This window comes from Hydra viridissima, unplaced genomic scaffold (assembly GCF_058129835.1).
Source record: "Hydra viridissima isolate aposymbiotic clone 2 unplaced genomic scaffold, HvirCarnegie_v1 scaffold_15, whole genome shotgun sequence".
Classification (NCBI taxonomy): domain Eukaryota; kingdom Metazoa; phylum Cnidaria; class Hydrozoa; order Anthoathecata; family Hydridae; genus Hydra; species Hydra viridissima.
In genome coordinates, this window is record NW_028324314.1 from 4,356,539 (window position 1) to 4,368,478 (window position 11,940).

General features: G+C 31.6%; 2 protein-coding genes and 1 pseudogene across 2 annotated transcripts; 1 reads left to right on the top strand and 2 right to left on the bottom strand.

Moving 5' to 3' along the window:
- Window positions 1-1,766: 1,766 nt before the first annotated feature.
- Window positions 1,767-3,495, bottom strand: LOC149878270 (uncharacterized; annotated as a pseudogene).
- An 891-nt stretch (window positions 3,496-4,386) lies between these two features.
- Window positions 4,387-6,260, top strand: LOC145186459 (sugar phosphate exchanger 3-like). Its single transcript, XM_080062573.2, has 2 exons — window positions 4,387-5,384; window positions 5,613-6,260. The coding sequence occupies exons 1-2, from the start codon at window positions 4,424-4,426 to the stop codon at window positions 6,104-6,106; spliced, it is 1,455 nt and encodes a 484-aa protein (XP_079918699.2). The 5' UTR covers window positions 4,387-4,423; the 3' UTR covers window positions 6,107-6,260.
- Window positions 6,261-8,026: 1,766 nt separating this feature from the next.
- LOC149878271 (calpain small subunit 1-like) lies at window positions 8,027-8,745 on the bottom strand. The gene has a single exon (XM_090072517.1). It carries the CDS (start codon window positions 8,743-8,745, stop codon window positions 8,065-8,067), a length of 681 nt encoding a protein of 226 aa, XP_089928643.1. The 3' UTR covers window positions 8,027-8,064.
- Window positions 8,746-11,940: the final 3,195 nt, after the last annotated feature.

Genomic DNA, 11,940 nt, shown 5'->3' on the forward strand with positions numbered 1-11,940 from the left:
AATGCTTTTGGACCCCCCTCGCCCCTTGTACGCACTTGTACGCTTTTAATACCCCCTCCCCCTCTGCGTACGTACGCGTTATTTATTAAAAAAGTATGACCTCCCCCCCACCCAAAAAAAAAAAGTTTTCAGATCATTAAATGCAAAAAAGATCAACTTAGCTATTTATATTTCCACAAATGGTGACTTAAATAAATTGAAAATGTTATGGAAAATAGGCATGAACTCTGCTTCTAATCTTTCATTAGTAATCTCCTCACTGACTTCTTCACTTTCACTTAAATCACTCTCCATATCAATCTTTATGTTTTGTTTTTTATGTGCTCTCTTGTACCGTTTAATTGCTGCCTCGCTCGGCCAGTATTTATTGCATTTGTCGCAAATTCCGTTTAAAAGCTTTTTTTCCAATGAAGGACAATACAGATCAAATGGTATAATTTTGTACTTTAAGCCTTCTGCAGGTATATCTCCTAGCAAAAGCCTATGCGTCAGAGGTGCAAAGTTTGAATAGTTTGATATGTTTTTAAAATATCGAGACGGTTCCATCGCTTTGTAACCATTCTCGCAGTACTCGTAGATGGTCGGAAATGGAATGAAACGTTGGGGGATGGTTTTCAGCCAATTTGTTTCAAACGATGAACAACATAACTTGTCTTGGCATTTCACAACTTGTAGACAGTATCGCGATTGCTGGCAATGTTTCTCTACCCAAACAGGATCAGGATTCGGCGATTTATATGCTTTTCCAACTGGTATTGCCCGGCAATTAACAAGGTAACCGTCGATGACGGTTTTCTCCCAAACTTGGGATAAAACGTCAGCCGCTTTTTGGAAATTTTCTACCTCCAGTTCTTGATTAATTGTCTTCCCAGAAGAACCAAGGTGATCGCTAAAATAATCATGGGGAAGAACTATTCCAGCCAAATCACGAGAAAGAGGTGCCATTCTTCTTTCAATGGGGTTGAAGGCTGAAAGCCCAGCTGCATTCACACCGTGAAGCAAGACATCTAAATCCAGCTAGCGGAAGAGATCAACAGCAGTTGCTAACGTTTTAGGAAAGCGTGGTGCCTCATCTTGAGCTCCATCAGTCTCCATTAACATAATTGGTTTACGTCTAACCATCTTGATTAGCTCCCTAACATCAAAAGCATGTGTAAAAGCATTCGATGTATAGTGTTTCCCACTTCTTATGCGTATGAAAGTGTCTCCACTGTAGGATACATTTCATTATTGTTAACTTCGCATATGCCATTCACCGATGGGATTAACTTGTGCTGTGGGCCAACGACAAAGTCATGATCCATAAGTTTGACCTTGTATTCCATATGGATCAGCAACGGCGCTTGAAGGCTTGCAGCAGTAAGACCCAACGGTACCCTGGCTTTATCATCATTGGACATGAAAAGCACAGCTTTTGGTTCAAACAATTTGCAAACTTCAAACATGTCATCAATAAAAGATTTGGCAAACATTCTATCATCATTTCTTTTTCGCAGTAAATTTTCTGGACGTAATAGCTTCACAGGAACTGTTTTTACATGCTTTTTTTCTTCATGAGTGTTTTTACGTCGTGGTAAAAGACGAAGGTACAAACCACTTCTACTCAAGTTAATGCCTATCTTCGTCAGCTATTTCTGAAGATCATCCAAAGTGGAGACACTGCGAAGACATTCTGTTCTTCGACGCTCATCTGCTGCTGATGAACTTTGCACAATTTTTATGATTGTTGATAAAAGTTCTGGTTGATCCATTTCGAGCCGTGGTCGTCAAGGATGGTTTCGCATAAACTGTTTCAAAGCACTTGATACTTCAGGGTTGTTTTGACAAAATGTTTCGATGCCCTCTTTAAGTTTTTGCCTCCGTTTTCTTTGACGTGCCGATTCACGAATCAATCTGAAAACAAAATATTACACAAATCTTTGATTCCGTAATAAAACCTTTTATACTTAAGGTTTCCTGGATTCTGAGAACTTTGTAAATCCTCAATTAGAAGTTCTTATTGACAATTTGAAAAACAAAGTTTTGAAAGTTACTGCCTGCTTAAAAGTTTGGTTTTTATGGCCAAGACGTCTGTCTATACTTCTTAGCTCTATTCGATATATCTCTATACATTTACCTGTCCAAGTTTGTTTGTTTTTTCTCTTCTTATGCTTTCTTTCACATTGTCTAATTGTTTCCTCGTTACAGTAGACAAACCAGAATCGCGTAAGATTATTAAGGATGAAAGCTGTGATTCAAGATCTGAGATTTTCTTTCGACTTTTAACTTGCGCCGGATTTGCTCTTTCCTTCTAGTTTGATGTTAAATCTAAATTAGGAAATACCCAAAAATAAACTATTATAAATTCTTGACAGCTATAGAGATTGGATGTAGAGAAAATGGTCAAGTTGTCCAATTATGATGAATAAAACTATGCAATTGCAATATAGTCGTACAATGTAGTTTAATTACCAATTCGGTTGAATTCAATATATAGAAAATCACGAGAGAAAAAGTTTGTAAATTATTGCAAAAAATGGCTTACTAAGTTCAATCCTTTCAGGTTCTGTCGTAGTTGCGTTCGGAAAACATTGTATTTTATTTGACGAAGACGGCACTGGATGGATATCTTTTTTCTTTTTGCTAGGCGGTGATAAAGCATTTCCCCAGAATGACATGATTGATCCTTTTGACTTTTTTGCTTTCCCTTTTAATTCGTTTACTTTTTTTTCATACAAAGACTGATAATATTTTACTATTTTTCACAACTCCTGTGCGTGCTGATACTGCTTTTGTTTTTCAAGTGTTGAATATGCTTTCTTATATAACTCAAGGAGTTGAAGATACTTTTTCTTGTTCCCAACAAATTCGTTCGACATCTTGGGAGTAAGCAGTTTTTTTTTTGTTGCAACGTTTTCAATTATTTGAATGGAAAGATAAAAGTTTTTGTTTATTTGGAAATAAACGATTTCATCATAAGATTCAGTGTCGTTAAAGCGAAGAACGTAAAAAAATAACCCGACTCAAATTAATTGCAGTTACATTTCGCAATGAAAGGTGTTGGTCTCTATTAGCATTAAAATTGTTGTTTTTAAAAATAATTGTTTTTTATAATCAGAAAAAATACATTTAAACTTTAATAATAGTTTGAAGTAGTACATTGTTAATAAAAAGTTAATAATAAGATATTAATTTAAAATAATAAAAAATTAACTTGTTGTAATGTTTTAATTGAAAAGATAAAAACCAGAATGCGTAATTTAAAAAAAAGATTTTTTACATTCGAAAAGTTCATTGCTTTTTATACAGATCAAGTTTTAAAAATAATTCCTCAGAAAGATAGTCAAACCGCGTACTTACTCGCTGTCTTGAACACTTCCCCTCCCCTTGTACGCATTTGTACTTTTTTTGGTAACCCCCCCTCCCCCCATACCTGCGTACGTACTTTATGGATGCTCCCATGGCTCGCTGATTTCTGCGGCCTCTTTGATGTAAAACATTAGGTTGCACATCCATCTCTTATAGGTCCATGGAAATATGCAACTTTTAGCAATGGTAAAATACCGATCGAGCTAATTTATTAAATAAGATGGCATGTATAAACTTTCATTAAACTATATATGCAAGAATTAAAAGCGCATTCTTATATAGAACCTAACTAAACACTTTAAAATTCTGTTAAAAAAAGATCTAGACCAATCAGGTGTTAGAATACTTAACGATATTCCAATTCAGTGCTCCGTTGACACAAAAATATAAGAAAAATTTTTATTTTTAAATGAATGAAATTACATACATTCGAAATTAATAATAAGTCCTCTCTTCAAAAATTTAGTTTAAGATTATCTCTATAATTTAAGATTATCATTTAATGATTGTCTAAAATAAGCTTAAATCATATAAAATTTATTTCACGTGTTATTCTTAGCAAATGTTGCTATGTATGTATGTATGTATGTATGTATGTATGTATGTATGTATGTATGTATGTATGTATGTATGTATGTATGTATGTATGTATGTATGTATGTATGTATGTATGTATGTATGTATGTATGTATGTATGTATGTATGTATGTATGTATGTATGTATGTATGTATGTATGTATGTATGTATGTATGTATGTATGTATGTATGTATGTATGTATGTATGTATGTATGTATGTATGTATGTATGTATGTATGTATGTATGTATGTATGTATGTATGTATGTATGTAATGTAATGTAATGTATGTATGGACACGCGCACACGCATACATATACCCGCACTCATATACTGTCAGTGAAGTTCTAACAGTTTGTAAGTCATAAAATGACTTACACACTGTCAGAACTTCACTGTCAATATAACATTTTTTTCTCAAGAGATTAAAGTTTGTATTATTCATATGTTACAGTTATGTATAATTTATCTTATGTTTGCTTATGCTAATTAGTTCAGATGGCATCAATATTTAAAGAAACAATACAAACAATCCGTAAATGGACTTGGCATCACCTATGTGTTTTTATTTTGACATTTTTCTCATATGCATTTTTCCATGCTTGCAGAAAAGCTTTCAGTAATGTGAAAGACACTATGGCTAAATCATTTACTCCTGAAAACTTTACAGAACCATTTTATCCTTATGACACCTGGCAAAAAGAAAATATGTTCAATAATGTTGTTGATGCTAATATTTTCCTTGGAGAACTTGATACTCTATTTATGCTTGCTTATGCTATTGGACTATTTGTGAGTGGAGTAGTGGGTGATAGAGTAAACTTACGTTTTATGTTAACTTTTGGTATGTGCGGCTCGGCCATTATTACATTTCTTTTTGGATACCTAAGTGATTTTATACATATGCAGAATAAATACTACTTTTACAGCCTCTTTTTTCTCAATGGTCTATTTCAATCAACTGGTTGGCCAGCAACAGTTGCAATAATGGGAAACTGGTTTAGTAAGTCTTCAGGGGGCTTAGTGTTTGGGCTGTGGAGTGGGAATGCCTCTGTTGGAAATATAATTGGTTCACTAATTGTGGCTTCATCGTTGGAGTATGGTTACCCATATGGTATGCTTTTAAATAGTATCTTACTATTTTGTGGTGGTGTATTAGTTTTCTTTTGCTTAGTTATACATCCAAATGAAGTTGGATTGGATAAACCTGACACAAAAGATTCATTAAAAGCACTTCAAAATAAGGATGTCATGATTCATAATAAAAATGCAGTTGGTTTTTGTCAGGCATTCTTGATACCAGGAGTTCTTGCTTATGCCCTCTCTTATGCTTGCTTGAAAATGGTTAACTACACATTCTTCTTTTGGCTTCCAACTTATTTGAGTCAAGGATTACACTGGCGTGATGACAAATCGGATGCATTATCCAATTTTTATGATATTGGTGGAATTATTGGAGGTGTTTTTATTTTCTTTTTCTAATTTAAATCATGTTTTGTTTTGATTATTTATAACCCATTTTATATTTTTATAAATTTACTTAACTGATTAAAAGTTGTATTCAAAGCTTTATTAAAAAAAGATATACTGTATTGCATAATATATTATAAAATGAAATAAATTGTGTTTGTCAAAGGTTGCATAAAAGAATATTTTTACATTATATTTCTCTTAAACATTGTTTCAGGTATTGCTGCTGGAATCATATCTGACATGATGCGAATGCGTTCACCTGTTGTTTGCTTTATGCTTTTACTGTCCATGGGTTTCTTGTACATATATGGTAATGCTGGTGGAGGTTATGTTAAAAATGTTGCTCTTATGGTTGTCACTGGATTTTTAATTGGAGGACCTGCCAATACTATAAGTACTGCTATTACTGCTGACCTTGGTAAGCATGAAAAAATAAAAAATAATGCTGAAGCTTTAGCAACTGTGACAGGTATTATTGATGGAACAGGATCATGTGGTGCAGCGATTGGTCAATATCTAGTACCTGTAATAAATAAACATTTTGGTTGGCATTGGGTATTTTACTTTCTTATAATAATGGCTGGATGCAGTTTCCTATGCATTTTGCCAATTTTGTATAAGGAGATAGTTTGTTTTGTTAATCGAATAAAAGAACGGCATGGATATGTTAAAGTAAATGATAGTATGATCACAGACGAATCTGCATAGTCAATACTATAATATTTATGGTGTAAATACACGTAGTAAATTCCAACAGCGAAGCTCCTAAGTAATGTATATATAATGCTGATAAAAAAGGAATATGTTTGTAGAATAACTTTTTAGTCAATAAACTATCATTTTAAGATTTTACAAAACCTTATTTTTGCCCTTGTTAATTTTATTTTTTAATTTTTAAATTTAAAACGTAAAAAACAGTTTAACAATTTAGAATTTTTTTTTTTTTTTTTTTTTTTTGTAGAATTTATCTTAAAGTTGTTTCGAAGACTTTTATAAAACTAATTGTTTTTATAAAGTTGTATAATAAAAATATGTCTTTGTTTTGACGATCAGCGATCTTCTCTTTTGACGATCTTCTCTTTTGACGATCTTTTAAGAAGTATTATCCTATGGTATTTTTGTTGGAACGCTTTAGAAACGCTAAGATTTTTTGGTAATTGTCGATCGAACGAAATTTACACAGGTTTCTAAACGTATAAATTGAAGTTTGTCACCCGCCAGAGGTTTGAGGCCCAGGCTTCGAATGATAACACATTTTAAATTTTACAAGAATGAAACTAAAATAAACTACACGTCATAGAGTAAAGTTAATTAAACCCTGAACCCAAAACTCAGGCCACTTTAGTTAAGAAAATCCTGGATTTTAACCATATCTTAGTTATTTCATTGACTGTTACCATATCACAAAAGTTGCGGATTTGTTCGTAAATGAATGCAGCAAAGAAAATGTGCCAGTATGCAATATAAGCGTTTTGATTGGATGAACTGAATGGAATGCGTTGTACATTTTGGTTCTTGTTTTATGTAACTATGATATAACTATACTATAAATGATTATAATATACAATTACATAATAAATATTTCCTTGAGTAAAATGGGATTTAATAATTTTACCACTTTTTATAAATTTTTAATCATAGAGAAGAACTATAAAGAAAAAAACATTTCCATAGATTATTTTATTATCGTTTTTTTTTTTTTTTGTCAACTTGAGAAAAGTCAGTGCTACATCTATTATAATGAATATAAATTAATGGGGTTTGAGTCCGGTATACAGAAATATTCATTCTTTGGAATCTATGAAACCTATGGAATCTTCAGACGGTCTTAGTTGATGTGAATCTTTACGTCCAAAATTTTTTCTCCTGAAAAATTAGCGTGTTTTGAAAATCGACGGTCCTTCATTTTTACCTAAGATCCTTCATCTTGACCCATAATGCTTCAATTGATCCTTCATTTTGATCCTTCAATCGATCCTTCAACTTTATCCTTCATCAAGTTTTTAAATACAGTGTTTACAAAGCTTATTTTGCTGACCTAAAATTTTCTAGGAGAACTAAAGAAATATAGAGAATCTAAAGAAATATAGTCTATTGATAAAAAAAAAACATTTTATAAAGTTTCGATTTACATTCCATTAAGGAAATTATAAATTTTGTAGAAATTAGAAAAAATTTACTAACTTTTATTACTTTTTTGAATACTATTACGGGTTATACTAAATGATTTTTTCATCTTGCATGTATATGTAAACAGTTAACTTTGAATCGCTCTTTATAGTGCACTAAATATGTAATAAATTGGCATACCATAATTTTCTTAGTTGACGCCAAAACCTTTGTATCAAACTTGTTAAATTTCAAATACAAAGCTTGAACTTTTACCGAACCTTGTTAAGGGACGACTTTGGCATCATAACGGTAATAAAAAAACGATTACTCCGAACCCCTTCCCCCTTCCCCCAAACCACATTTTGAAAAACTAAAATTTTCATTGAGTTTTTTTTTCTACTCTTAATATTTCCGTGAATTTTTAACAGACTTGAATGTTTTATAAACTTTATTTTAAATTACTATTGAAATCTACATATTTACAATCATTATGTTAAAAGTAATCACTCTAACTGCATAAATTATATCTTAAAACATTCTGTTGAAAAATGTAATCAGCAATACAGAAGCGCTTTCATAAATGCATCCAAAGTCATTTTTTCGTGAAACTCTTTAGTCCAACGCGACACGGAGCTAAGTTTGCATAATATCTGTATAAAGTCGTCCAAGCTGATTAAGTTTTGTTTATTACTAAATCGAGAAAATATCGCGTTAAAAGTGGAATTTTCGATCGGAATTCTCAATTTCTCGAGAACAAATTTAAGTTCCGTTTTGTCAATCATTTTGTCTTTATTTAAATCTGTTTCTTCAAAGCAATTTTTCCACTCCATGATGTTGAACCAAAGCCTTTTGAACTCGTAGTAGTTGAGAAAGCCGTCTCTATTAGAATCTCCCGACGCAAGTATACTTCGTGCTGTTTCCAAACTGAAATCTTTTCCTTTTTCTTTGAACACCATCGTTAAAACATTTTGCAGCTCGAACGTGTTTATCAATTCATCCTGTCCAGCAACTTTGTAGAAAAAGATCCCCAGCTTTTCGAGGAAAATGCCTTCTTTATTTTCGAGAAAGTTACCTGCAGAATTCTTGAAAGTCTCTCTATTTGAGTGTGTTTCTTGTGAGTGTATGCCTTCAAAAGAGTCTTTAACAACGTCATCTCGACCGTTGCTATCATTCTCTTGTAAATAAATAGCAACGCAAGCCTCTTCTTTTATTATTGTTCTTTCCATCTTCACCATTTTTTCACAACTTTTTTTTCAAAAAACGTTCTGAGTGAAGATGAGAATATCACGTCCTTATATATTCACAATAACACTCATTTTAATTTCGATGACACAATTCATGACGTCACTTGTCGATTCATTTTATAGAACATTCATTTCATTTATAGAACATTCGTTTCATTTTTAGAACAATAAACTTCTTAAAGCAAAACAAAGACAAAAAAACGAGAAGGCATTCAAAACCTGGAATCAATGTTGTAAATGGGATGAATGTTATAAATCTTACACCTTCATAACGCTAAATTCGTGAAAACGTAAATATGATCGTGCAACTAAAATATTTTTGATATTGAAAAAAACTACGAAAATTACTTCGTGGTTGCTAAAGAAAATCGCTAATTCTTAATTATGCACTACTCAAGTTTTTCACCTTCAAAAAGATGCGGGATTTGTGAAAAAAAAGAAATCGCACCGCATCTTGCTGCCTCCGCATCTTACCATCTTACCGCATTTTACCGCAACAAAAAAAAAGATTTGAGACGCAGTGAGATAACTTATCATATCTCACTACGTCTCAAGTATCGTATTTCAAATCTAGAAGGTTAGGCGAAGAGAAGTCTGACCGCTCTGTATTTATTTTTTTTAAACTGGCTTTTTCTAGATTGTTAGCTTCTAAACTGACTTCTTTCGAAATCATATAAATAATGTTTTAAGTGCTGTGATGCAGTTAATGCAAAATTGTCGGCAACATAATTGAATTAAAAAGGTTTAAAAAAATATTCGCATCAATTTTAAAACAAACAGAGATAAACAGGTAAATTGTGGATTGATTTGTTTCACTTTTTACAAAACAAGTCAATCAACACAAGCAATACGGAAAAAAGAATTTTCCAGGTAATTATTTGTTTAGTTTGAAGTTCTCATAAAACTAATTAATGCTGAGTTTAAGATATAAATAGCCGTTTGTCTTTTTGAAAAGCATTTGCTCAGGAAATTTCCCAATCAGGTTGCAGAAACAACAACAACAAAAAAACAAACATTTTTTGAAAGAATTTCATTTTAACTTCACCTGAATTTTTCCTTTTTTTTTTTTTTTTTTTTTTAAAAAAGAAAACAAGCTAATATAACATTGTTTCACGTAATAAATAGCATATACGCTCAGATATATACTTTTTCCCATGAGATAATGTTGTATAGAGGAAGTTCAACTCATGATTAATTACTTTTTATTGGTCTAACAAAACGTGTATTTCGCGACAATTTTTTTTGTTGGATCAATCACAGCGCAAATAACTTAAATCGCGTAGACGATTTACATACAATCTCCTGAATTTGATATATAAGAAAAAACAACAAAAGAAGTAAAAAAAAACAAAAAACAAAAAAACAAAACAAAACAAAAAGAAAAACAAAAAAAAAAAAAAAAAAGCATTCTTAAAAAATATTGTAAGTCGCCAACATTTTACAATACATAGTAAAGTGTTTATTAAAAATATTTGCTTGTGTTTTAATTTGATAGCTATATTGAAAATCCACTAAAACTTTGTCAAAAAAATTTTAGTGATACTGCTTATTGCAACTTAAAAGATTCACATTGGTTGTAATCTGTTAAAAAGCATTTACTTTTGGCAAAATTTGATACAGGAAATGATACAAAAGCGTTTTACAACAGTTTTGAATAAACCATGGCATAGAAAACCACGCTCAAATTAACCATAGTCTTAATAACCTTTTTTGAATGAATGAAGTGTGAGAAAATATTTCAATTTTAAACTGCGAAACCAGCTAGCTTACTTCGAGTGAAACGGATGAACTGCTTTTTCATTTTAAACGCCATATATCGATACCCTTTCATAGTATCTCAGAGCCATAGTTTTTCTCATGTTAGTTAATTTATAAACCACTTCGTTTTTACTAAAAATCTTAAGGGAATCAATAATTTCTATGAGACTGTTGTTCTTCTCATACTAATTTAATCCCCACGTTTAGATTGAGTTTTTTTAAATCTTGAGTTGAAGTAAGAAATTCCATCCTTGCTCTCAAAACATTGTGTCATTGAAAATTTTAAAATGATGCAAGAGGGAAGTATAGTTTATTTTTCACTTAAACTGCAATCGGCGTCATTTAACCAGCTTACCTTAATGTTGCAAATTCTCTACTCAGCAAACATCGAGTCTAAAAAAGACTTATTTTAGATGTATAAAAAACGTCTAATACGTCTAAAAGACATATTTTAGACGTCTTTTTTAGACTAAATGTTTGCTGGGTAGCATTGTACCCTCTAAGGACATATTGAATTAAAAAAGGAAAGAGGACGCTAAAATTGAAATAAATGATTTTGATGTTGAAGTTTTTTTCTTTTTACTTTCTCATTAATTCTTTCGAATGAAAATTTTCTTTATTTACATTTATTACGTATGCACTTGCATTTTAATTGTTGATTCCATAACTTAAGGAGCTATTTTAATAAGTGTAAATAGAATAAACAAAAAAAAAAAAAAAATTTCAATGCCTTAATTTATTTAGAAAAAGTTGATTCATATATAATACAAAATATAACGCCCTTTCTAGAGATAGCTTGTTCCTTCTAGAAATAACTTGTACCTTCTAGAGAAAACTTGCGATAACTACTAACAACTCGTCTAAGAACATGAGTTGCTTTACTCTTTCTAATGTCCCGTCAAATTATTATGCTTGCCTCCGATTGGCCATTTTAAAGTATGTAAATTTCGGTTTATTCGCCTTTTGCTATTTCTAATTTCGCCGTTTCATGTTTTATTTTTGCCTCTCATTTTGCCGCTAAAGTTTTATTTATTTCGTGGTTTCTCGTCTTGCCGTTATGCGTTTCGCTATAAAATTTTATAAAACTTAAAAAATCATTTTACATAAAGTTAACAAGCCAAATGGAAGCGAATTGAAGTGATTACTGGTGAATTCTCGTAAACTATTAAATTCAAAATTATTTTCTTTGGCTATTGCTTTCATCATGCATATGAAACCGATTTGAATAAATTCATCAATTCGTGTGAAACGAATAATCGAAATGCAGCTGATTATAAAAAAAGAGAACACGGAAAGACATTTTTAAATATACTTAAGTGAGATTTTCAAGAAGAGACTGCTTATTGTCAACAGATTGCAGCAGGTATGGTGCTGCAGCCACCTCGGTTTTACACCATAAAAGATGCTGCGTATCGACCAAGAAACGAA

What these genes read in the sequence shown, in the direction of transcription:
- LOC145186459 (XM_080062573.2), top strand. Translation starts at nt 4,424, where the DNA reads ATGGCATCAATATTTAAAGAAACAATACAAACAATCCGTAAATGGACT. An exon ending in TATTGGTGGAATTATTGGAG is followed by an intron (nt 5,385 to 5,612) that starts GTGTTTTTATTT and finishes ACATTGTTTCAG; the next exon opens with GTATTGCTGCTGGAATCATA.
- LOC149878271 (XM_090072517.1), bottom strand. Translation starts at nt 8,745, where the DNA reads ATGGTGAAGATGGAAAGAACAATAATAAAAGAAGAGGCTTGCGTTGCT.